The sequence below is a fragment of the Vulpes vulpes genome, chromosome 15, assembly GCF_048418805.1.
Source record: "Vulpes vulpes isolate BD-2025 chromosome 15, VulVul3, whole genome shotgun sequence".
Lineage (NCBI taxonomy): Eukaryota > Metazoa > Chordata > Mammalia > Carnivora > Canidae > Vulpes > Vulpes vulpes.
Window position 1 is genome coordinate 6,835,690 of NC_132794.1, and position 27,834 is coordinate 6,863,523.

General features: G+C 43.4%; 1 protein-coding gene across 4 annotated transcripts in view; it reads left to right on the forward strand.

Annotated features, from left to right (window-relative positions):
- ERG (ETS transcription factor ERG) overlaps window positions 1–27,834 on the forward strand; it is a 253,342-nt gene that overhangs the window by 206,766 nt on the left and 18,742 nt on the right. For all 4 annotated transcript variants that reach the window (XM_072740551.1, XM_025987277.2, XM_072740552.1 and 1 more), the window contains 3 exons: window positions 6,321–6,472; window positions 26,253–26,456; window positions 27,295–27,375. In XM_072740551.1, the coding sequence (XP_072596652.1) occupies window positions 6,321–6,472; window positions 26,253–26,456; window positions 27,295–27,375 (437 nt within the window). The remainder of the gene's footprint in view (window positions 1–6,320; window positions 6,473–26,252; window positions 26,457–27,294; window positions 27,376–27,834) is intronic.

Below are 27,834 nucleotides of genomic sequence, written 5' to 3' on the forward strand. Positions count from 1 at the left end.
TGGACTCAGGATCCCAACAGCCTAGGTTCAAATCAACTGAGGTCTATAAACATTTGTTTGTCCACAATGCATTAGGCACTTTCAGAGGCAAATTTGAGTTTAAAACACAGAAATAGAAGATTGTGGAAACTGGAATATATAGCATTCCATCTCTCAAGATCCCTTCACCGATCTCTCTGGTTGGCCCATTCTTTCCAAAAGTGTCAAGAAATGGCAAGTATGAAGGACTAGCTAAGCATGTGCAATCTCTTGATTTCTGTAGCCAAAGCAGCTGAGATCTGTGTTCTTGGAGCCCCCTGCTTTGTCACCAGCTCCCAGGCACTGCGTGGAATGCTCTGGACTTGGGAAGGATATTGCTTGCTGTATCACCCACTTTTCTTCGGGAGAAGCCATGAGAGAAACTTCTGCTTCTGCTGAATAACTGGTTCATCTTGATGTGTCTGACACCTTGAATTATGACAGGATACATTTCCTTCTTTGCTTTGGCTAGTAGGAAGCTCAGAGATAAGTTGGTGTCCTACTTCTAGCAGCTATAAAGAGTAAGCCTACTCAATGTGCTGATATTATCTCATGATTAATTATTTTTCTGCCTTACATTCCATTCACTTCAATCCTTTGATTATTCATGTTATCATTTTGTCTTGCATGTATTTTATAACTGTCTTATATTGCATGTCTTATATGCAATCTTATAAATGACACACAGTTTGAGAAAGGGTAGGGGAAAATATATTGAAAACCACCACATATCCACATAAATATAACTCTAAAGTTACAGTGGAAAATGATGGAATCTCCTGTTTAGAAAAATGTTCACATAAACTGAACATTTGTTGGTCTAAGTAGCTTCTGGAAAGTCATGTCTGGGGGCTTGGGAATGGAGCCTCTTCTAACTCCTTGATTCTGAAACTGTATGAGAACCCTGTGGGGGGCGGTTCATGGTCATGTTCATGTTCATGGGGGGGTTCATGTCTGCCTTCTCACCTGAATTTAAATTTGATGCAGTTCCAGTTTATTTGATATTCTTTGCCATGCCCTTTCACCGTTAATTTGAAATACCAGTATGTCGTAAGAAGTCAGTGCTGGTTATCTCAGTTCACAGACTTTATTCTCCAAACACTGTTTATAAGTGATTCATTCCTTGAGGCTCAATAAAACAACTTAATTGGGCATGTGTCTCCAGTTACCTGAAGAAGGGCTCCATTGCCCCATCTTTTTATCATGTAGGTAGAATGGGCTTTCTGCACTATTTCTGTATTCCCCGGAGTGACCCCAATTACCCTACATCCCAGGGAGATCTGTGAGGTTGCTTCTGATACTGACCTCCTAAAGCTGTGTGGCTCCAAGGGGATGGTACAGGAGTTGGGAAGTGATATGGTGCCCCAGCTGTTGTCCAGTGTCTTAGTGAAATTCTTCCCTCTGCACCAGCCTTCCCCCGCTGAGGTGACCTCAGCCCAGTGTGAGATTTCTCCTGCTCTGACAGAGGGGAGCAGGTGTCCTCTCAGCTCCTGGTCCCTCTCACCAATGCCACATTCTCTATGGGATTGCCAAGACCGGTGGTTTTCGGGTTACACATAAAACCCAGACTTGAAAATGTGCATTTGAGAATGTAGTTAAGACCTAGTAACTCTTTTTTTTTTTTAAAGATTTTATTTATTTATTTGAGAGAATGAGAGAGAGAGAGAGTACAAGCAGGGGGAGGGGCAGATGGAGAAGCAGACTTCCTGCTGAGGGTGGGGAACCCAACTCAGGACTTGATCCTGGATCCTGACCTGAGCCAAAGGCCAATACTTAACTCACTGAGCCACCCAGGCACCCGAAGACACAGTAATTCTTAATTTATTTTATTTTATTGAGGTGAAAACACTTAATATGAGATCTACCCTTTCAACAAATTTTGAGATGTATATTATTATTGTTCACCATAGGTAGAATATTGGAGAACAGGTCTCGAGAGATTTTTCATTTCGCTTGACTGAAATTTTATGCCTCTTGATTAGTATTAACTCCCCATTTCTCCCTCCCTGAGCTCTGAAAAACCACTTCAATTCCCTCAAATTGACCACATTAGACACCTCATGTAAATGGAATCCCATGCTATTTGTCCTTCTGTGACTGGCTTATGTCACTCAATGTAATGTCCTCAAGGTTCATGCACAGTCATAGACTGTAGAATTTCCTTCTTTTAAAGGAAAATAGTATCCCACTATTGTATACACCACATTATCTTTATCCATTCACCCATTAGTGGACACATCACTTCCACACCTTGATCATTGTGAAGAGTGTGCAGTGACTATAGTAGTGCTAATATCTCTTTGAAGTGTAGATTTCAGTTCTTTCAGATAAATATGCATAAATGAGATTGCTGGGTCATATGGTTGTCTTTTCTGAAGACTTTCAAGGAGCCTCTATCCTGTGTCCCAATGCTGCACCATTTTGCATCCCCACCGAGGGCTCCAGTTTCTTTACATCTTTGCCAACGTTTATTATCTTTTTTTTTTTTTTTGGACTAGCCATCCTGACAGGTGTGGGGTGATCTCTTATTGTGATTTTGATTTGCATAATAACTTCTGTATGCCCCCAAAAGACAGAGTCCTTGAGAGAAATATCTTTCATGACATCTATTTGCAATAATGAAATTAACCCCCGGAACAATAACACAGAGACATTTCATATTCCCCAAACAATTCTCCATTTAACAAGCATCTAATGAATTGCCTTAGAATTTTCACAGAAACCGCTGGAAAACACATATGCAAATACTAAAAATAGAATATTTAAAGGGATGCCCTTTGCTACGTGTATTTCAAAAGCAATGCATTGAACGTCCAATCCTTATCATGTTGGAGTAGGAATCACGTGATGCAAGTGGAATACCAAACTGTTCCTGGGAAGTTTCTCCCTGCCAACTTGCAAGCCTTAGAATGCACAGTGTCTGTGGAGCTCAGTGCAGTCAGCCAGGAGGCAGATTTCCGAAGTGTGGGTCTTTCCTTATCACACCTGGGCCATGAGCTGAAAATGTATTTATTGGGAGACTTTTAAATAGACACTTGCCAGTTCTCTGAATCATGTTAAGATTTTTTTTCCTTTAAAACAAAGTGTCTAAATAGATGCCTCTGAAAAAATCTCCGGGAATTGCCTCTATTTCTTACTCAGGTTTTTTTTTTTAGACATGTCCTGGTTGGGTCCCACACCTGCTGTGCCCGGAATTGAACAAGCTACAGTGGTGTCCTAGAATAGGAATTGTGCAGGTGTTGCAATGCATGCCTTAAACCAGAGTAACACGTGGCCAGAGAGTTCTCCATGCCTTTCTGAAATTAAGGCCTATTTTACCTTGTAAGAACAGCATCTTTCCTTCCTTGGTGGAGGCTTCCTTGTGGAGGTCCCCACATGGGGACCAGAAGCATGGACAGTGAGTTAGGCTGTCTAGCTTCAAGTCTTAATTCTGACCCCTCCTGGCTCTGGGAACTGAGCATACCCCTTCAGCTATACCTCTGAAAAGTATATATGCTACCCATACCTGCTGCCTCAGGCTGTGAGAGGACCGATAAAGGTTAGGGTCTCAGGACAGGGCCCATGTATATATGCTCTCCTCTTGGGCTGTTAAAATTCCCAAGAGAATAAACAAAGGAAAAGATTGAGAAGCGGGAACAGCACACCTGGGATCCTTGGGGCCCCTATACCTTGATTACCTGCTTGAGTCCAGCATGTCGGAGGCCTGTGGAGTGACCCTCTCCTCTCCTCGGGGATGGAGTTCCCTTAGAGTTTTTACAAAAACTATTTGAAATGATCAAGAACATGGTTCCAATCTGTCTTCCTCTGAAGCTTAAACAAAATACAGTGTTCTGAAGGGGAAGCTTTTGAAAATCAGGTCTGATGGGCTCATGTGGCTGTTTTTTTACAATGAAAGCTGAATGGGAAAGCTTACCTGTCTTGCTAGAGAAGAGGGGATTTATGGTGCCTGGTATACAGTGGGCACTCAATAAAAGTGGTCTAAACAGATGACTGAATGAGCAGAACCCACAGTGCTCACCCTAGACTTTATAGTTGTAGCTGGAGTTACTCTCATCCGCTGAGCAGCATCTAAAGCTTTTGCCCTGAAGAACCAAAATTTTCAGACTCTGTCCCCTCGTCCCTAGTAACTTCTCTCCTTGAGATAAATAGACCAAAACACACATCCTCCACTCAACTGGTGGAATTTTCCAAAGGGATGGGAAACAAAGTCTCAAGTGAAGACATTCCATGTTGTGATATTAGGATGAGGCTTCTAGAGATAAGTGTTTGAAGCCAGGAAAAGTAGCATCAGCAGGAAGTAGTGCATGTGTAGGCAGCGGTGGAAATATAGAGGATCTGCACCATGGGAACTCAGACTGTGTTTGTTTTTAAATTTCCTTCATGTTAGCACAGCTGTGAGGATGCCATGAAGCAGGACCATGGATTTCCAGGCCTGTGGTAGGGCCCTAGTCCTGTGACCCTGACCATGATCTCTACCCACAGACATGCCTGCTCCTTCCTCCTTGACAGCCCTCAGCCCCTTCCATCAGCACCAGCCACGTGAGCAAGTGCAGAGAAGGCCCTTTTGTTTTTTATAGTTCTAGAGATGCTGAATGCTCTTTGCAGGGCACTGCCCATCCGTCTGCCCTTTCTGTCCACACCCCTGCCACACCTTTGGCTCTTGAATAAACTCCCCCATCCCAACTCAGCTCTGTCCCACCCGGAGAGTGCCCTTCTGCCTCAGAAGGTTTTGACCTTCTCAGACTTGAGGGTCAGGTCCATGCCAGTCCCACAGTTCCATGATTCCACAAGTTGGCTGTAGAGCTCCCACTACTGAGCTGTGGAGAAGATGAAGTAAAGCTCGTTGGAGTGGAATCCGTAGCCTCAAGGCTTTAGACACTGGGTCAGGAAATCTGACATCCAGTGGAAATTTGGAGATTCCCAAAGGCATGAAAGTCCTGTGTTGGGTAGAGCTAGAGAGGCAATTGCCAGAAATCCACCTTAGAAGACGTAACCCAACCATCAAGATCCCTCAGCTATACAGTGAGCTTGAGTTAACCATCTGTGGGTTAACTTCTAAAAGACATTGACATATTTTTCTGTTTCCCAGGTAAGCTGGATATTTCATGTGGGATTTCCCTATTAGATATGATTCCACCATATCCTCTACCCTTCAAATTTCACTAAATAGATATATATTTCCAGAAAAGAAAGGCATATTTGTCTTTATCCAAATGACTACATCTGCCTTAGTAACAGTAGCCCTGTGAAGGGTTACCCGAGTGCCAGTTGCTGACCCCTTTCTGCATCCTCAGAGCTGGCTTCATCCCATCCCAGCCTAGGGGCTGCTGAGTGTACTCTCCTGCCACCTCCCAGGGTGCCAGGCCTGCCTCCTCCTCTGTCCTGCCTGCCTGCACCTCCGCTGGGGACATGGTGAGCCTTCAAAGCTCCCTATCTAAAGATTGGCTATAGGGATTTGAAATTGGACACAAGGATCTCATTCTGAGGTTTGGAAGAGGAATGCCGTTCTAGGATAAGCCTGTCAGAGTGCCTTCAGAGCCAGTTTCGCCTCCGAGCATCTGTGGACATGGCTTGTTTATAGTCACAGAGAGAGGACAATGGTAGTTCACTGTTCCCTGCAAGTGTTTCCAAACAGCTATCACCAGGGAAGTTTTGACATGACAGTTTCAGAAGGAGCTGGCTTAAGAAAGAGAAGCCAGGTGGCAGCTTTGCATCCCTGGTGTCTGCTTGGTGCTTCAACCGAGCGTGGGCGCTATATTAGTCCAACTCCGCTGTCATAACAAAATACCACAGACTGGGGGGGGCTTACCCAGCAGGCATCTATTAATGTATTTCTCACAGTTCTGGAGGCTAGAACTTCAGGACCAAGGTGCTGGCAGGGTTGGGGTCTAGGGAGAGCTCTCTCATTGGGCTGTGGACGGCCACCTTCTCAGTGTGTGCTCAGTAGCAGAGACAGAGAAGGAGAGTCTTCTGGTCTCTTCTGCTTCTTGTAAGGGCACTAATTCCATCACAGAGTCCTCACTGTCAGGACCTTGTGAGACCCTGGTCACCTCCCAAAGGCCCCACTTCCAAAAACCATTACTTTTGGTGTCAGGGCTTCAAAAATGGAGTTTTGAGGGGACACGGTCATTCAGCGCAGAGCCGACACTGTATTTGCCCTTTGACATTTCTCTTCTCTCCTCCTCTTTCCTCAGCCTCCCCACCTTGCCCTTCTTTGGTTCTCTCTGTATATCACAAAAAGACTGGGAGGCAGGCTTCTTGGTGGCAACAATAATGGTAGGATTTATCTTCTTCTCCTTCAGGAACTCCCCGGATGAATGCAGTATGGCCAAAGGCGGGAAGATGGTGGGCAGCCCCGACACTGTGGGCATGAATTATGGCAGCTACATGGAGGAGAAGCACATGCCGCCCCCAAACATGACCACGAACGAGCGTAGAGTCATCGTCCCAGCAGGTCAGATGCTCATACTTCACTCTGCTCAGTCCGCAAGCCACACCTTTCCAGAAGGCTGTTCAGCTTTCGCTTCCCACCTCTGGCTTCCATCATCCTCACTGGTCTAGGGCCATTATTCTACATGGAAGCCAGCAGGAGTCTGACCACCTTTGGTGAAATGTCCCCTGATCTGTGTGTGTGTATGTGTGTGTGTGTGTGTGTGTGTGAGAGAGAGAGAATGGAAATCTATGAAAAGTGACCCCTCAACGGAAGAATTGCCCTTTTTCTGAGATTATTTGGTATTAAATATTTTTTAAATGAAGTGCTCTTCATACTAGATAGTAGGCTTTAAAAAAAAAAAGAAATTTTTATCCAGCAAAATAAAAAGCTGGGAGCTATGTATTGCGCGTTCTCAAAATCAAGAATTCCAGCTATCCCTGGCCTATACTACAGATTCCGAGAACCAGAGTAATTCTTTGCCACAGAAGTAATTCTAAACTCAAACCAAAGCAATAGCTCTGAATTTGAGGAAATGCCAGGAACTTACTTGTTGAGCAAAACTGAAGGGAATGGGAAAGATGAGTTTCACACAGCTTCTCAGAGGAAATGTGCCACGTAAAACCAAAAATACCATGGCCACTATAAGAACTTCATGAGTCCTTACTCCATGGCAGGGTTTTTGGTAAGCATTTTGGAGACACCATCTCAGGAAATCTTGGGAAATGGAATTCTTAATCACAATTTCCCTGATGAGGAAAATGGAGCTTCCAGAGGTCAACTAACTTTTCCCAGGGTCTAATAGTTAGTAAGAGGCCACGTTAGAGTTCACACAGACCTGCCTGCCCACTTTGTTCTCCTCCTTGAGGTTCTGGGCTCAGTCTTGGCTCCTGACACAGCCCCCGTGGGATCCTCCCTGTCACTCCTTGTGGCTGGCCATCTGGTCACTCTGTGGCTCGGTCTCAGGAGCTTGGGTTTGCTGCCACTTCAGCCTGAAACCCTTGATTCCAGGTAGCTCTGTCTTTCATCAGGGCTGGGTGCAAACTTCTCCTCAGAGAGCCCCTTCCTGAGGGCTTCTCATCTAGAACCATTCTCAACTCCAGTTGGCTGACCTCAGCATCCTCATCTTCCCTGCCTTATTTGTCTTTACTGTGTTCACTCCCATTGGTCATCATACTCCACATTCATGTGAGTGTTTGCTTTTTAGCTTCCTCCCTCCGTACAGCCTCAGCCCCACAAAGGCCCAACCTCCATGGCCAACCAGGTGCTGACCTGGAATGCAGTAGGTGTTCAAGCGAATATTAACTAAGGGGAGGATGAGTGAAAGGATATCTATGCATGGGCAAGGTTTGCAAGAACTTGATTCTCCCTTGCTCCAGGGGTCACTACATGCATCTCTGTGAAGTGTGATGGCAAACAGTCCCCTCCGTGGTGTGATTCCCATCCCACTGCCCCTTAGTCTGCATACGCTCACTTTCATGGACTTCTGTCCCCTTCCACATAGACGGCAACATATAGAGGATGTGGCCCAACTTCTGGCGTGGGCTTGTGGACCAGACTTTACTTTAGGATTGTCACGGGGAGAGGGTGGCTCTCAGCAAACTGCATGAAGCTGATTTGGTGCAGTTGATTGAAAAGCATTATCCTTCGGGGCCATCCCTCATCTTGAGGCATGTTGTAAGACTTTTATTGGAGACAGCAGAGATGAAGTCTCATGTGTACTTGCTGACAGGGACAGAACTGATTTTGATGCTGATTAAAAGGCAGTTGACTTTTCTACAGAAGCCCTGTACTTGGTTTGATCATAGCAGCTGAGCTACTTACCCGAAACCCATTGCTCGCTCTTGGGCTGTAGAATAGAATGTTGTTCCTCTGGGAAAAATATGGATATGCAAATGTCCAAGGCAAGCATCCTGGATGTGTGGTACCTACAAAAGGCTGAGAGCAGTTGTTCCTGGGGAGGAATGGAGGGAAAGGATGGTGTTGCCTCAAACACTATCCGGATATAACCAGGATGAGGTAGGAATTCAAAGGATGTCCATCCATGCCCATCTCACCCGTAGCCTTGTTTCTTAAGAGTGTCGTCCCTCCAATTCAGGCAAAACAAAGTTTTTAATTCTCTAAGATGGGAGAACCAGTCAAGGTCTGTATTGAAGATTCTTGTCTTGGTACTTCAGACAATCACAGACCCAGGAGGTAATGTGTGGTGCCACTTAAACTGTTCACCCACGGGGTCATATTTCTGTCACGTCATCAGTGTGCTTTGAAGTCATCAGTATCATTCCCAGCAGGCACAGACTTGAGGGTTGCTACCTTAAGTAAAATGTTGAGAACACAGGAGAGATACTTATATGGGGAGGAGGCAAAGAACCACTTTAATGGAGTCAGAGCATCCAGCGTGCCTGATATTGTATAGTAGCTGCTCATTAAGTGTCAGTTGGATGAGTGGACTGATGGTCGTGCAGATTGGCTCACACTGAAGGTTTTGTGTAAAGACTGGTTTCATCCCCTGAAGAAAGTCCTCTTTCAGCTGTACCCTCCTTTGGTTGCTTCACGCCAATGCAGGCAGTTATTCAGTTAATAGTGTTTGTAAGAGAGCTAGTTGTGGCTGATTTTGCAAGTTGTGAGTCTTTCAGTTATTGGCCAAGCTTCATGTATGTGTGCTCAGACACACAGATGAACACACACGCCACACACCCACACCCACCTACCCACCCACCCACCCACACAGCTGCATTGCACAATCCAAATAATTCCCCAATGTGGCCATGAGATTGCAGGCCCTGGGGGCAGCTCTGTCAGCTGCTGCATCTGGACCTTCAGCCCCCACTCCAAGACCCAGGCACCTCTTGCAGGCATAAGGCACTCTGCACACATAAATGGAATTCTCCAAATCTGCTTCCACCTGGCACATAGAGTTCCTACTAGTTAAACACATTGATTGACACTCAGAAGGGCAAATCATAAAGATAGCTGAGAACAATGACTTATTTCTAAGCATCTGCTTTTATGTTTTTTTTAAAGATTTATTTATTTATTTATTTATTTATTTATTTATTTATTTATTTATTTATTTATTTATGGTAGACGTAGAGAGAGAGAGAGAGAGAGAGGCAGAGACACAGGCAGAGGGAGATGCAGGCTCCATGCCGGGAGCCCGACCCGGAACTCGATCCCGGGACTCCAGGATCCTGCCCTGGGTCAAAGGGAGGTGCCAAACCGCTGAGCCACCCAGGGATTCCCTCTAAGCATCTGCTTTTAAAATGCAAATTTTTAAGTCTTGTGCAGTTGCAAAAGGTGAGTGTCACTCAGCTCCAAGGTGTCAGCAGGCAGTGAGAAGGGGATACCTCAATCATTGCATGATGAAGTGTTCATAGGCTAAAAAGGAAAGTAGTATAGGAGAGATGGCCCAGCTACTCACTCTAAATCTAGAGAAAAATATTCCCTTGAAGAACAAGAAAGTCCTGAGAAAAACACTCAATCAATGAGACCAGCAGACATCCTGGGGTCCAGGGGAGCCCTGGCTTATGCATGTTGTCCTGGAAAAATTGTATGTGTGCTTCTTCCTTTCACAGTACACTGGTTAGATGGTAAATCACATTTGTGCGTTTTCATCTACCTATTTGGTGTACATCTGTATGTTTAAGTCTACATCTCATGGCGTTGGGCTGTTCCTGACATGGTTGTAGATCAGAGTGTCATTCAGTGAAATCAATCTTATGAGGAGCTAGACACGTGTAGCCTGATGAAATGGCACTTCAGTGGTTGGCTCAGCTGGATTTGGATGTCGACTAGAAAATGTTTCTCCAAGTACAGTCAGAACCACTTGCATCAGGACTCCCTGGGAGACTTATGATTTGAAAATGCACATTTCCAAGTTTCCTGAATCTGGATGTGGGGAGGGTCAAGGATTCCACATTGTTGATGCACTTTTTGGGTGATTTCATGCATAATACAATATGAGAAGCTCTAATCTAAATAAGAGACTGCGAGTAAATTTTACTTGAGTACACCTTAACTGTTTTTAATGAAGGCAGGCTGGGTTACTTTTAGAAGAGGGAGTGGCCAGGAAGATAGGAAATAACCAACAATTTCACATTGACATTCCAAGCAATTTAAAAAAACTGAAGAGTCGCCCATTTGGTGGGAAGCAATGTAACATTGTGTGACAACGGTACTCAAAAAATTAAAATAAAATCAGTAAAATAAAATAAAACAAAATAAATTTTGTAGAGGTCATATGTTGAGGCATCCACAGGAAAACCCAGGACAATTAAAGGGACAGAACGCAGTGAAGAGTGGAGGAAACCTGGAGCTCCATTCTGACAAGCTAGGTCAAGCGCAATATGAGGCCTGCAGGCATTTGGCTGCATTCCTATCAACAGCCAAGACAACTTGGGCACAATGCAGGCCCCTGACTTCCAAGTGTTCCACGTTTGCCTCGTTGAGTCTGTGAACATAGATCACTGTTTAGAAACAAATGGGTCGCCATTGCATGATGGAGCTAGTATTCTAAAAAACCTGGATTTCTCCACGTTTCACAGAGCATCTGCCATCGGGGATGCTGGCCCTCTGTGTACCGGCTATACCTCTGGTGGTCATGGTAGCTTTTTCCATATTGACAGTGTACTTGGCAGTGTGCTAACCAGCAGGGCTAACAAAGAGGAAGGCACAGTCTTCATCCACTTTTCTTAAAAGTTGCAAAATGCTGACCAAAATGCAATAGGACCTCAGGTTTTAGCAGCTTACATCATTTTGAAAGATTTTTCCTTTTCTCTGTTTTTATTCCCTAAAATGGGTGCAAAAGCATTGGGCTTGTCAAACATTTCTACTTTTTTCCCCTTTTTTCAACTTAAATTCAGTTGATTAACATATAGTGTATTATTAGTTTCAGAGGTAATTTAGTGACTCATCAGTCAAACATTTCTACTTTTATTGTCTCAATATTCACCTTGAGCACAAACACTCATGGCAATCAGAAGTCTCAGAGATAAAGAGTTGCCACATTCACTTGTTCCCTACATTCATTCATTCACTGAGGCTTACTGTGTTTTAGTCACCATGAATAAAAGCTCTTATATGATTTAAGACCCCCCCCTTTTTCTTGACCCCCCCCCCCCAAACACACATGGCTGCAGCTCCTTGTATTATGTCATCTTCAGGCCCTCCACACTGGATCCTTTCTCCTCAATTCATGAAGTATCAGTATTTGTGACTCTCATGCCTGTCACATAGGAAGTGACCAGAACTGATCAAGAGTAGATAAGACCCATCCACATGAAGTAAGTGGTTCCTGACAAGAGCATATGGGATTAAGAGCTTAAATGACTGGTTCAGACACATGTTTCAGAGCATCTGAGATGAGATGACAATAAACATGACTGGTCAAGAGTAGTTTCCTTGGAATCTCATATGATTCCTTAATCTCTTTGCAGCCTCCATCATTTTTCTCTGCCATATCCTGGCCCTGAGTCATGTGTTCTCACAGTCTGCATTGCCACAACCCTATGTCTAGATCCATGTGGTTCCCTCTGATGGAATGCCCTTCCTCCTTTCTTTGCTCACAAATATTTCTTCAGGGAAAATCCACCCTGTCTAGGAAGCCAACCTTAATCTTTTGGCAATTTAATTGCTTCTTTTAAAACATCTAACCAGTTCTTTTATTACCATGCTTAATTTTCTTTCACATTATATTCTAGAATGCATCTCATATGTACTTACATCTGCATATACCATTTAATCCCACAAGGATTGGAGATGCCTTGTAGACTAAACTACTGATAAACCTGTGAACCAAATTACTGATCAAAAAGAAATTAGGAATCAGTCTTGAGGCAATTAAAAATATTAATGAAAAACCAAAATCACATGAAAGAAGAATGCATCCATTTTGACCACATTTGACCACAAGGTTGGCTAAGAAATTGTAGCCACGCTTCCAGTATGGCTTTGAGCTTCCTGGCAGCCAAAATAAAAAGTCATGTGGGGACATAATCCCTGATTTTGCAAAGAAGTTTCACAGGGAAGACAATGTTTTTCTTAATTCTGAATCCCAAATGCAGGATCCCTGGACTTTACACTTGAGGTTCAGTGAGACTGTAGAGGTGACCATATTTCTGACATGATTGCAGCACTGCATTTCACTAGTATGGTCCTTAAGACATCCTTTATGAACAGAGTGAATTACATTAGAGAACGGCTCATTGTGGACAGAGAGCATATGTCCACGGTGAGTCTTTGCTGGTCTGGCTTATTGTAAAGTCAAGATTTTGAGTTCTCAGAGTGGAAGAGGACTCACGTGGCTCTCACATGATTCCTTCTCAATGTGACACCTCCAAGCTGGGCTTCAAAAGCAGGTGAATAACAAGTTATAGAAGAATATCCTCACCAACCTCGGACGGTAAACCTATTTTGTTTGAATCTTGCTAGAGTTAATTAGAGCCTGTCTATTCTATTAGATTGCAGGTTGGGGAACACATCTTTTGCATTTTTAATCACCAGACAAAATAGCAGCAGGCTTGTGGCCTGTATGCAGAGGTCAGTAAATGTGCATCTGTTGAGTGAGTGGTAATCTAGATTTAGTTAGCAAGAATCATGGAATCACAGGAGTGGAAGGTATAAGACCCTGGATGATCTTAGCTCAACTTTGTATTATTATTATTTTTAAAGATCTTATTTATTCATGAGACACACACATGCACACACACACACACACACACACAGAGAGGCAGAGACATAGGCAGAGGGAGAAGCAGGCTCCATCCAGGGAGCCTGACATGGGACTCGATCCTGGGCTGAAGGCAGCACTAAACCGCTGAGCCACCAGGCTGCCTTCAACTTTGTATTATTAGTCAAGATTCTTCAGAGAAACAGAACCAATGTCTCTCCATCTCTCTCTCTCCTCTTCCCCATTTATTTATTTATTATGAGGAATTAACTCATGTGACTATGGAGGCTGAGAAGTCTCACAGCCCACAATCTGCTGTCTGCAAACTGGAAGCCCAGGAGAGTCAATGGTGTAGATTTTAGTCCAAGTCTCAAAGCATGAAAGTCAGAAACCTGAAGGCAGAAGATCAATGTCTCAGCTCAGAAACCAGGCAAAGGGAGCAAATCGTCCCTTCCTTCCTCCACCTTTTTGTTCCATTCAGGTCCCTAGTGGGTTAGTTGATGTCACCCACCCATACAGGGGAGGGCAGGCTGCTCTATTCAGTCTTCCAGTTCAAATGTTGATTTCTTCTGGATACACCCTTACAGACACACCCAGAAATAATGTTTAACCAAATGTCTGGACATCCCATGATCCAGTCAGGTTGACACATAAAGCTAACTATATCACAAACCTCTTCCTTTAAACATGAGAACGTGGAGTACTGGAGAGAAGGGAAGCACTTCTCTCTGAGATACTTGCACAGGTGGATAAGACCAGAGCCAGTTCCCAGGCTTGTGTTCACATCTACCTACAGAACTTGTTACAAAGATGACATGTCTTCATGTTATTTTGTCACGCCACTAAACGCTCCCAAGGATCTCTTCCACTATGTCTACATTATGAAATGGGTTTCTATAATCTTCTGTTTAAATTGCTTCTGTGCAACCAAGTCAAGTAACCAGACAAGCAAACCAGCTAAACCTTAAATCCGAAGTCAAAGTTAATTATATTCTTAAACTATAAGCTGGATACTGATTGAGGAAACTGTCCCAGGGTTCTTCTATGTGTGACTGAAATCATAAACACAGAAATGATACAGCTGCCATCTATTGAGTGCTCCCTATTGTCAGGCACTGGGCCATCCACTTTGTAGAAAAGGTATTATCTCATTTAAATCCCCAAGCACCCTGTGGTGTAGGTATTATTCATTATTCTCACTTTATAGATAAAGAAACTAAAGATCATTGCTCAGAAAGTCCCAGCCAACAATTTGGAGAGCTAGGATTCTAATCCAGTTCTTTCTGACTCCAGAGTCTTGAGTTTCTCATTCTTGTGCTACACTATCAAAATTACCCAGAGAGGAACACAAGGACATGAAATCGTGAGATGCTCTTGTTGCAGAGATTCTGAAATGCCTTTTCAAAGGAGACTAAGTAAAGGACAAGATACTAGAGGAGATGTTAAAATAGTCTACTGTGTTGCTCAGGATGTAACCACTACATTTCTGTGATGGAATTGAAAATAACTTAGATTTAGCATGAGTGGCTAGATGGATGTTAATGTGTGGAGAAAAAAAATTAAGGTAGATGATTTGGTTTGGTTTATTCTGTATTTAAGTTACCAGTGGGACATCCACCCACAAGGCAATCTGAGAGCCATTAGGGTTAAAAGTCATTTATCAGGGCTTACCACACCTGGGTTCTAAACTCTGCCATTGACTATCTCTGGGACCTGGAAAGTCACTTAATCTTGGTGTTCCTTGGCCTGCAGCTGCACCAAAATACAGATGATGGTAATACCTACTTTGTATGACACTGAATGGATTAAGTAAGAAAATACATCTGAAGCACATAAACAATGCTGAGGATATTGTAAGACTTCCAGATATTATAGTGGTTTTTTTTTTTTTTTCATATTCAAGTCAAGCATTTGGGAGAAATCCTGAGATTTGAGGTAGATCCACAGACATAAGCATGTGGTGTGGGTTGAATTGTGGCCCCACAAAAAGAAAGGTTAAAGCCCTAACTCCCAGTGCTTTAGGACATGACCTTATTTGGAAATAGAGTGTTTTTTTTTTATATTTATTTATCTGGAAGTAGAGTGTTTTTAGATTGAATCAAGTCAAGATGAGGTCCTGGGGGTGGGTCTAATAAAATGGTGTCCTTATTGAAGGGAAACATTGGACACAGACATACAGAAAGGGAGGATGATGTGAAGACACACAGGGAAAAGGCCTTGTAATAATGGAAGCAGAGATTGAATTGATGGAGCTGCAGGCCAAGGAATACCAAGGATTCTGACCACAACCAGAAGCTAGAACAGACAAGGGAGGAATTCTACACAGATCCCCAGAGGGAGCAGGGCCCTGCTGAACCTTGCTCTCAGACTGTTGGCCTCCACAACCATCAGACAACACATTTATGTTGTTTTAAGCCACTTAGTGTACTCTCTAATGGCAACCACTGGAAACTAATGTGCTATGCATGTTGTAGGTAGACATGGGAATAGAAAGTACAGGGCTAAGTATGGAGTGAGGACCATGACAAAACTCTGTGGACATCAACATCTAAAGAGGCAAAGGAAACCCGAGCAAGGAGAAACTTTAAGTGGAACAGGTCAATGCATCTCTAAAACATGATGAGCAAAAGCTGTGTAGTCATGGGATAACCAAGGAGAGGCAACGGGGAAGAAATGAAGGAAAACAAAATCCTGAAACTAGTCAATCCACTCAGGAAGAGCTGAGAATGACTCCATCCAGTGAAGTATTTTGGCGTGTCAGAATGTCAAAGATATGTTTAGAGCCCAGCAAAAATAGTTTAGTCATGTGTTTTGAATAAAACACTTAATGAAATTATTGATTCTCAAGCAGGCTAAAGATAGCCATATTTCCTTATAGTGTTTGACTCTTTTGTAGGGTATTACATGATTAACATGTACAATTAATTTTTTGACAGTTAATAAATGCATGAAACAGAGCATAGCATGAGCTAGGCTGACCGGTACATTGGAAATGGAAAAGTTTTAAATAGGTAAAAAAATATGCCGAGAAGTCTCTTGGACCTAGTAAAATGTTGAGCTTAAGAGAGACTTAAGGTGTTCCTCTTACAGAATACCTGGAAATGTAGCATGGAATCTGACATCTTTTATATGTCTAACTGTGGGGAAAAAGTCAGTGACTTCCTTAGCAACTCAAAACAAGGAAGGAACTGAGAACAGAGTATTCCTCTGTCCTTTTGTCACCTGGTTGTCACAGGTGACGTGGATGGGGGTGGGATACCCGTGTCTCTCATTCAGAGATTTAGGTCTTTAAGCAGCAAGAGATGAGGTCTTGGTCTTGGTCTTATGCAAAGCAAGGAGTTGGACTTGATCTCTCTCTATGTACATATGCACACAACTGTGTTTTCCAGCAATCCTAGGCTGAGAAATTAAGCATTGAAAAGTGGTCGTAGTCTAAGGCCCACCTCCGACACCTGACTGAAGTATGTATGTGATCCTCCTGGAGAGACACATCTTCAATCCAAACTTTACAGAGTATTCCTGCAGAGAAAGCTTCACTGTAAAATGACTCTGTGACTCCAAATTACAAAAACAGGAAGAAGCAATCTACCTAGAACAGAAGTCAGCAGAAACGACAGACAACATGATGAAGCCTCAAGAATGTTAGATAACTGAAGCATGGGATTGAGTGACTATAAAGTAAGTAGGTTTAAAAGGGGTTAAACACACAGTAGAAGGAACTAGAAATAGAGGAGCAAGACATTATGGAAAAGAACAGATAATTTTGTTTGTTTTTTAAAAATATTTTTATTTATTTGAGAGAGGGAGAGAGAGAGAGGGAGGGAGGGGCAGAGACACAGGCAGAGGGAGAAGCAGGCTCCATGCAGGGAGCCTGATATGGGAGTCGAACCCGGGAATCCGGGATCATGCCCTGAGCCAAAGGCAGACACTCAACCACTGAGCCACCCAGGCGTCCCAAGAACAGATAATGTTGTAGAAGCAGCATGAAAATTCCTAGAAACACAAAAAAGGATTTACAAGTTATCAGGAACTCAGTAGGTGGGTTAAACAGTTGATTTGAAAAAGTCAAAGAGTGAATTAAGGAAAGTAGACTTGCAATTGATTTCAGGGTGCAGAGCACTGATAAAGACATGGAATTTATGAGCAAAGGTCAAGGGCAGGGAAGGGGCTCGTGATAATGTGCTGAATCTAATAGAAGTTCCAGAAAGGAGGAAGTAAAAAGAATGGACAAGATGAAATATTTGAAGAGATAAAATCTGACTTGGGGCACCTGGGTGGCTCAGTGGTTGAGTGTGTCTGCCTTTGGCTTAGGTCATGGTCCCAGGGTCCTGAGATCGAGTCCCGCATCGGGCTCCCTCCAGGGAGCCTGCTTCTCCCTCTGTCTATGTCTCTGCCTCTCTCTCTCATGAATAAATAAGTAAAATCTTTTTTAAAAAATCTGACTTTTCAAAATTTATGAACAAGACCATTTTCCATATACAGGAAGCAGAAGATAGAAAGAGATAAATAAGAATAAGTACACACTAATCATATTCTGGCAAGACTGTAGAATACCAAAGACAAAGAACTTAAAAACCAGCAAAGAAAAAAGACTATTTGAAAACAAAGACAGTTGTAAGGACAGCAGACTTCTCCACAATGACACACAACACTTGGGGCAGTAGAGAAAAATCTTCAGTGAGCTTGGAGAAACTGACAAAATTCTAGCTCTCTTCTGGGCTCTTAACTTTTTTTTTTCTGCCATAGACTCATTTAGTAGCTTCTTGAAGCCAATGGGCTCTTTAGAATCAACTTCAGAGGAATGTGATTAAAAAAAAAAAACTTTATTAAAACTTTATTAAGAGTGCATTATAATCCATTCTGTAAATTGTGGGGAGAATAAAGATACTCTCAAACAAAAGTCTGAGTTTGTTGCTAACCGACCCTCACTTCAAGAAATAACAGAAAATCTAATAAAGAAAGTGGATCCTAGAAGAAAGGAATAAGATATGGAAATGGGAGCAATGAAATTAGTTGAAATAAGAATAGATCTAGAGGTGCCTGGGTGGCTTAGTCGATTAAGTGTCTGCCTTCAGTTCGGGTCATGATCTCAGGGTCCTGGTATTGAGCCCTACATTGGGCTCCCTACTCTGTGGGGAGTCGACTTCTCCCTCTCCCTCTCCCTCTCCCTCTCCCTCTCCCTCTCCCTCTCCCTCTCCTTCTCCCTCTTCCTCTGCCTGCTGCTCCCCCTGCTTGTGCGCGCGCACTCTCTCTCTCTCATTCTGTCAAATAAATCTTAAAAAAAAAAAAAAAAGAATAGATATAAAGAGAAATGGCTATAGAGTAACAACCACAACCTCCTAAGTAGGGAGAATAGCAACAGAGTAGAATAAAAACACTGGATAATATCATCATTCAAGATTAAGGATGATCATGATGAGAGTTCAAGACTTTTAAATTCCTTGCTTTCTTTGGGAAAGGGATAAATTTGGTGATTAAATTTGGATTTTTTTAAAGAGTAACAAGTAAAGAAATAGAACTTGAATGTTAAACAGCCAGACCGGTTGAGAAAGGAAAAAAAAATGAAGAAAAATAGATAAATTCAATAAGATGCTTATGAAGGAGGAATAAAGAACATATAAAGCAAGGTAAATAAAAAGAACAAGATAAGGTAGCAGGAATCAGATCAATAACAATACATATAAGTAGACCAAAGTTGCCATTAAAGATAGAGTGATTAGATTTAAAAGAAAATACTCAAAAGTTAATTAAGTACTGTTTACAAAAACATCTAACACAAAGAAAGGATGACAGCAAACAGATGGAATAAGATGTACTAGTCAAATTCTAATCAAAACAAACTTGACAAAAGTGGAAATAGAAAGCAGAAAGCACTTCTGGAGATAATTGAGGGTTAATACATAATAAAAAGGTTACATTCATGAAAACTACATGACAATGATGAACTTGTATACATAATAACATAGCCTCAAGATATGTAAAGAATTGTAAAGAGAAAAAGACAAATCCACTTTAGGTGAGAGATTTTAATTTGCCTTTCTCAGCAGCTGATAGATCAGTGACCTAAAAATTAGGTATCCATTATCAATTTTGATCCAATGATTTGAGGAAACCTCTACCTGACAATGAGAGAATATGCATTCTTTTTAAACTCTCAAGGGGCATTTGCAGAAATTGGCCATTCAATAGGCCACCAAAAAAGAACAACCAGAATCAAAGAAAATCAGTGTTATATAGACCTCATTCACTGGCTAATTCACTAATTCAAAAAAAATTAGAGATCAAAGCTATCAAAATGGTAACTGAACCTCATCTATGAATTAGGAAATTAAAAGGTTCAGAAACAACATCCAGTGTAGGCTTCTTTTTTGTTTTTTAAAAGATTTTATTTATTTATTCATGACAGACACACAGAAAGGCAGAAAGACAGAGGGAAAAGCAGGCTCCCTGCAAGGAGCCCAATGTGGGACCCGATCCGGGGACCTGGGACCATGTACCGAGCCAAGGAAGGCAGATGCTCGAATGCTGAGTCACCCAGGCGTCCACCAGTGTAGGCTTCTTGAGTTCAAATTTCAATCTGGGATAAAGTAAAGCCCAAAGTGAAGCCAGTTCTCTCTGTTGAGCCTACTTTGTGAATGTAAAGTCTCTCCCTAACAAGAGGCAAAATGTTAAATCTTATTTTTGCAGGCTTTTGAGTGTCTTGGACAGCAGATTGGCAGACTTGCCCAGGGCCTGGTTTTATAAACAAAGACTTCATAGGATTGTGATATGGCTTAGCGGTACAATTTGTGTTGATATTTGTTCTTAAACAAGGGTGATTTTTCTATCTGGAAGCCAATATTTTACGCTAGTATTGTTCAAGAAAAATGACACTAGCGCTTATATTCTCACCAGTTTGACTCTTGCTTAACCTGACTTTTATTCGTTCCTCTGGGGGGTCTCTGACACAGAATGTTTGCCCACATGAGGTATTTTATTTCGTGAAGATTCAGTACGTCTTTGGCAATGCAGTATCCTTTTGCCTGATTTAAATATCTACTTAATATTTTCCTGGCATCGATGGAATGCTACTAGGTCAGAAAACAGTTTCAGGGAAATGTAAAAATAATTTCAACCCTCTACCCACGCACCACTTGCCACCCCCCAACCCCAGCAGTAATTTAAATGGTGCAACTCCTGAACTCTATGCTTCGCCTTTATTATTTTTCTTTTCACTTCAACTTACCGAAATAGCCTTCATAAAACTTGTAGCTATTAACCATGGAATCAAAGATACAAATAAGAGGCTTCAGAGACTGAGGACTTCTTTTTCCCTTTTCCCTTAGAGTATGGGGTTTACCATTTTGATGTCCATGAAATGTGGACTGATGACACAGCTATTTTCAAAACAATTGGCCCGGAGGCTGAAAACAAAACAACTTATCTTCAGTGGTTCGTGATTCATCTGACAGCAGCACCTCCAAAAGCTTCTCAAAATAAAGCGTAAATCAGACTTTTGTGCTTAAAGGAAGAGGCTGGCCCTGAGATAGGAGATTGTTTATTCCATCTCAGCAGAGTTTGTGATGTGAAATCCACTGTGTGGATGCATTATTTCTCTGCAGTGTTATTGTTGGCAAAGTGCTTTCACATACATTATCTCATTTACTTTTCTATTCCCCTAACATTTCACTTAATTACCCACAGAAAAAGAAAACAAAATCCAGAAAGGTTAGCATTTACATCTAGTAAATCGTTGAATCAGAACCCAAATATTGGTATTCTGGCTCCCAATAAAGCCTTTTATTTTACCACCGAGGTTGCTGTGCTTGATGTAATTGTAATTTGATTCCTCAGACATTTTCAGTGACTCTGAAATTCCTGAATCATAAAGTTCAGGCTTCTTAGCAAGATACTGAAGGCTCCCTGTGATGGTACCCCAACTTTCATCTCCGTCCTCCTGTGTTTGTGTGCCCCCTCTCAAGCCCTCTACTCCAGCCACACCCAATTTCTCACTTCTCAACACCTCAGGTGTTTCATGCCTCTGCAGGCATGAAGCTGGGCTCTTGCTGTTCCCCTAAACTAAAGGGCTTCTCTGCTTCTGTCACCCGAATCCTGTCAAATGTTTTTCATTTATGTAGTCTCGAGCAAAGCCCTTCTGGTGAAAACTCTGCCTTTTCCCTTGGTAGGTCTCCTTTTCCTTGTCTCCTCTGGATCCTTTTAGCTTGAGTTAATTAATCTTAGACCTCATTTGATGGGAGTCATACTTTAGGTCCTTGAATTCTGCATGTTGTTTCATAGAAGAAGGAATAGCCGGCTTCATCATGAGGTCAAGTGATGGGTCCTGAGCCCCACTGGTCTCTGGAGGCCGAAGGTATGGAATGGCACACCTAAACATAGCTAAAGGTGATGCCTTGGCTGGGGTTCATTCTGTGGCTCCCTCCTGTTTCTCCTTTGTATGCATAGTTGGGGATAAGGGAAGGAGGTAAGGTCTGTTGAATCTTGTGGGACCTTGTGAGCCCCCTTCTGTGATGGCAGGGTGGGACAGAAGAAGACAGCTTTGCTAATATACCATGAGCATAGAGGAGACCCGAGAGACTACTGGGGTGTCTGTGGAGTTGAAGAGAGAGCTGGGACCCAACATACTGACCTGAACTCTACAAAGCGCTGCCTACCGCTGCAGCATCCATGCCTGGCCCGGGTAGCTGGGGAAGGTGGGGCTCACTGTGGGACTATCATTGGTGCAGGATTCGGGCTTGCAAGTCTTGTTCTCACTTCCCTGCCCAGAGGGTCATTATAAGTGCTTATCCCTCAAGAGCATCAAGAACTGATCCCCAAAGGAGGTGGTGAGGGAAGGTAAGGGATTAAGAAGGGGCTAGTCCTGCATGCAGTGGGTGTGTTTAGGCACAGGCATGGGGCAGTGGTTCAGGAGATGGCAGGCAGTAGTGTGTGGTTGTAGGATGATGGGATGGGGAGTGGTTAGCATGACACCTATGAAGATACTGGGATCTAGCAAACTCAGGCTTCTGTGCTTCATGTTGAGGTGATTGGGCTTGTCCCTTGAAAAGTATTCTCTGTTATGACACCTCCAGGGTAGGTCTGGAATAATGGCACCCCATGAGTAGGTCAGAAAGGACCATCCTTATTTACTCTATCATATGACCATGGTTTGTTTTTCTATTCTTTGCTTATAAACTTGTAGGGCAGGGATGCAGAGATCCATTCCTAAAAAGATTCGGGAGTAATACAACTTTGTGTAACTTTATTCTTTTTGAATGAAACAATCCCCATTAATAAACTGTATAAGAAAGTGAGATTAAAATAGCATGCCCTTGAAAGCTTTATAAAAACACTTTAACAAACATATATATGTATATAAATTCTTTGTAATATCTTGTTTTGATTTTGAAACGGAGCAGAATACATTTTTATAAACAATTTTTAAACCTAAGTATTATATGTCTATTGGACAGAAAATACAGTTTAGTGAAAAAAAATCTAAAAATCTCCATCACCTTCTCCCCAGAGACGACAGTTGACATCTTACTGCCAAGCTCTCCAATATTCTTTCTGTGGTTATATTTACATTTCTTCGCCAACAATAATTATGCTTCAGTAATGTTTTCAAAGGTTTCAACTTAATCCACTTTAAGCATTTTTTCATATCAATAGATTCAGCGGTATGATTTTCATTTCAAAGTATCACAGGAATATCCCTAAATGTGCTGCAACTTAACTAGTTTTCTTTGGTTGGACATTTAGGGTGTTTCCAATGTTATGCTATTATAAACAGCACTACAAAGGACATCCTTGAAAATAAATCATTGCGCACATCCTCTATTATTTCCTTACGATAAATTTCTAGAAGTGGAATTTTTAGTTGAGAGACGATGCACACATTTTTTTAAAAGACATTTCAAATGTATTGCTGAATTGTTTGTTGGAAAGGTGGTAGCGATTTATAGTCAAGCCAGCAGTACGAGAGAACAGCCATTTCACCAACCCAAAGTGAGAATGTTCGTAATAAGAACAATGCAGGTCCGAGGAATTGGCCTCTGGGGTCTTGCCCATAGGTCTTCGAAAGGAAAACTGAATGAGTCATGATAGTCCTGGGCTTAACAAGGGAAGCCAATTAACAGTGTACCAAGGGACCACAGAGAGATTAGACTTCTCTTTTTGGCTGTTTTCCTAAGATGTCATTTTACCATTTTAACATGAAGTCCATGACTTTTGGGAAGATGTTTATATATCATTTTTAGAATATCTAGTTATACCATTAAGAGAAGAAAATGCAATTTCAGAATGGACTGATTTCTAGGAAGTAGATGCTCCTCCCCCAAACCCCCCAAAAAATAATTCTTCTAGGTTGTTAAAGGCAAAAACAAAACAAATATGAAGGGTTTGGCTAATACCTCATGGTGGGATTTAAAGAAATGACCCGAGAAGGCTGGCGGATGGGAAGACCTGTCTGAGAGGCTGTGACTGTCCTCTGCGTAGAACCTAGGGGCATGAGGGCTTGAATTGAAAGGATCCGTGTCTGCATAATGAGGAATTGTGACAGGCCATGAGCAAAAGAAGAAAGAAGGACCTTCTATGAAAATAGTCTAGAGTTTTGACCATTTTCTCCCCCAAGGTCAAATCCCAACATAATGGCAAAAGAGCCATCTGAACTTAATGGTAGACAAAGCTAACTTCCCGTGGACACACTCAATTTTCACACACTAACAAAGTGTCTCCGCGTGTTTGGATTACACAGGGATGTGCGCACCTTGCTGTCAACACTGCCATTTCAGTTTCTGTAGATGCACAGAACCAGAGCTCTCCTGGGTTTTCAGATTCTGTACACTGATGGCTGGTTGAGAATGTGAGTGTTACAAAATTGGTTGAAATCCAATCCTAACCAGAAAAATGGAACATGTGCCTGCCCTACAGCCCAGCAGTTCCACATCTGGGTGCTCCCCTCAGGCCAGCACTTCCCTGTGCTTAACCTGCATGGGGATCATCTGAGGATCTGATGAAAATACAGGTGGGGAGCGGCACCTGAGATTCTGCTTTTTGAAGTAGGTCTCCCAGGTGATATCAACGCCTCAGGATCCCAGGACCACACTCCAAGCAGTGAGGCCCATGGGTCGATGGTCTGAACCTCACCTGCACCTAAGAATTACCTGGGGAGCTTTTGATAGTTCTGATGCCAGGGCTGCCCTCCAGCAGAATTAAGTTAGAACCTCCTGGGATGAGACCAGGCTCAGTGCTCCCATCCCCCGTGACTCCAGGGTAGAGCCAGGGCTGTGGACCAAGGCAGATGCCTTCACATGTGCACGGGAAGGGGGGCACTCAGACGTTCACTGGTCTGTGCGGGTGGGGGGGCCCAAGAGCTGCTTACCCAATTGAACATGTGTTAACTTGAACCCATCTTGAAAACACGGTGGTGGGTGCCAAAAGAAAATCAGATACCATTCATGTTAAGTTCAAAAACACAATACACATAGTTGATACGGTAACAGTATCCAAATACACATAGAGGTGTTGCGTGCATCAAGTCCAGAATGGTGATTGCTTCTGGAATGTTCAGGAGGGGAAAGCGAGGGAGTGGATTCTATTGGATTTGAATCCAATCTTTCAGTTAAAAAGATATGAAACAGGGTGTGAAAGGGAAGGGGGAGGGGAGGCAGAAGGAGAGAGAAGGAAAAAGGAAGGAAGGGAGGAAGGCAGGGAGGGAAGAGGCGAGACCTCTGGTGCTGTGACGATCTGGCTGCTTCTCCCTGTTACTGCTCTTTACTTCTGAAAACTTGAAGTCTCTCCCAACAGCACACAGCATGTGCCACTCCTGAGTAGCCTGAAACACTCGTAAGATCAAACAAGCTTCTAAAGCTATTAGCCACGAAGTGATTCAAAGGGATGACTTATCCCTACACTAGATTCTCACTCATGATCAGAGCATCTTGGCATGCCCAACCTCTAAGGGTCTGTCCTGAGAGCCAAGGTCAAGGCTCTCATTTATATATAAAACAGACACAGGAGAAGCAGTCTCTGGGGGTTGCAGCACACTGAGAGACCCTGGGATTTGAACTCTGGGTTGCCCGAGTGTCTCCCATCTGCCAGTATCTGGGGACCTTGAATATCCCTCTACCCGGACTGTTCCTGTGGGGGCAGTTCCGGCTGGATTTCCATGGGGATTCTCCCCAGGGCTGTGCCATCTGGGATCCCACGGGGTCCCCTCCCATGTGTGGCATTGCCTGCATGCCTTGGGGTGTTTGTGTGCTGCAGCTGTGGAGTGAGAAAGTCCCCCAGCCCATCCCCTACCCCTGCAGTGCCAACTAGGTGCAAAACCAGAGTTTCTGCGGGAAAAGCAAGTGACTGACAGCTCTCTCCTAGAAATGCTAGCTCATCGGAGGTGTTAGGGTTTTGGTTTACCTACACTTTACTTCCAATTTTGTGGTGAGGAGTCTTCAGTATTTTGTACAAATACTTTCTGGTGTGACAGTAATTAACACCTTCCCCATGTGTGTTGTGAACTCTATTTTCATATAAAGATGCCCATGGTTTAATAAGGAAAGAAAGTTGCCATTTTTTTTTTCATTTTTAAATACATAAAAGTAGGGATCCCTGGGTGGCGCAGCGGTTTAGCGCCTGCCTTTGGCCCAGGGCGCGATCCTGGAGACCCGGGATTGAATCCCACGTCGGGCTCCCGGTGCATGGAGCCTGCTTCTCCCTCTGCCTGTGTCTCTGCCTCTCTCTCTCTCTCTCTCTCTCTCTCTGTGTGTGTGTGTGTGACTATCATAAATAAATAAAAATTAAAAAAATAAATACATAAAAGCAAAAGTAAATGGAAAAAAAAAATAAAAACAATCCATCCCCAAGTGAAACTTTCGATTTCCCGAGCAACCACAGGGCCAAGTGGTGGGAATAGTCCTAGACTTTCCAGAACGATTCACTTTAAAGGCAGTGATATCTGCCTGTTGGGTCAGTTGTGTTTTCGTCTTTCCCCCAGACACCTTGTGACAGGTCCCTGAGCCTGGCTGGAGGCTCTTCTCCTGCGACAGCGGGGGGAAAAGGGGCTGCTCTGGAAAGCTGCAACTGCTGGGGGCCTCGCCTGGGACGTGACTCTGCCCTGGGAATGTGTCCACGGCAACTGATGGGTTATGCTACTTCCCCTTTCAGATCCCACGCTGTGGAGCACGGACCACGTCCGGCAGTGGCTGGAGTGGGCAGTGAAAGAATACGGCCTTCCAGATGTTGACATCTTGCTGTTCCAGAACATTGATGGAAAGGAACTGTGCAAGATGACCAAGGACGACTTCCAGAGGCTCACCCCGAGCTACAACGCTGACATCCTTCTCTCCCACCTGCACTACCTCAGAGAGAGTAAGATGGTCCCCGCTCGGGGCAGAGGTCACTGTCGTGCTGGTTCTGGCTAACCCAAGTGGAGAAGGTTCAAAACAGTCTGTTGACAGCTTCTTCCTGTCCTAGTAGTTCTCAGTTAGGGTCTGAGAGGACCAAATGCTTACCAGGCCGTGATTTAGGTGAACGTGGTAAGAAGCAGCCAGCGCGTGCCCCAGGAGCCCCAAAGTCACATTGGATTTCAGCTGCCTCCACCAGGGTCACGTCCAGCAAGAAGATCACATGGCAGAGAGAAGCAAAGCTTTGTCTGGTCACACATGACTGAGTCTCCATAGTGCCCCACCCCGAAACAGCAACAGACAGAAAGGCCCCTCTCTGATGGGAATTAGGGGGTTTATCCTCCCTAAGGCTAAACTGGGTCTCCCCCAGATCCCACCTGAACACAAAAGGAGGGAGGTTTCCATTTGGGATTGTGAGATGTGGCTCACCTGACAAGGGGAATGGCATATTGGCAATCAGAGGCATGAATTCACGAAGTTTGCTGCATGCTTTAATTTTTCAGGCATCAAGCATGGATAGCGGGAGATGGAAGTAGCGCAGTAGTGGGGGGTTGTGAACTCTGGTGTAAATGCTTTGCCTGGCATCTCGATCACTCATTCCCTGAATTAAATATGGGCCCACCTAGGTTTTAACACGCTAACAAGCAGCAGGGCCATGGAGAGATTTCCAAGCAGCCCACGATACTAGGGTGGGAGTGGGGAGGTGTTTTTCTTCCTTTTCTCTTCTTTTTTTAAAAGAAGGTAATTCTCTCTCTTTTTTTTTTTTTTTCATTTTGATGTTGCTTTTTTGTTTTGTTTTGTAGCTCCTCTTCCACATTTGACTTCAGATGATGTTGATAAAGCCTTACAAAACTCTCCACGGTTAATGCATGCTAGAAACACAGGTAATGCTGGCCCCGCCCCTACCCCACAAGACAAACATAGGGTCTTGGCTCCAGGTTGCATGCTCTCAGGCTGGATCGCAGGACCTTCAGAGCGGTCAGGAAGACAGAACACAGGATGGTTGAGGGCTTCTGGCTGTGCAGGAGGCTCTGGCTGCTGGAGGAACCAGCGCCTATAGGCAGGGGGTGCCCCTTTGTTTCCGAGCACGCCCCCCTCCCCTTGACCATCAGAGGACTTCTTGTAACAGAGCCATGCAGAACTAGCCTTTAGCCATGGCCTTAGCTCACGTTGGCTGGATTATAATCTGCTGCTGTTTGTCCTCAAATATACGCTGTGCTGACTGTAGACTGTAGAAACTAAAAGCATGTTCAATATAAAGGGGCCCTTAGTATTCCTCCCCCCCACCCTTTTTTCATTTTTGTTCTTAAAGGAATGTGTCTCAGGACAGGCAGTTTTTATTT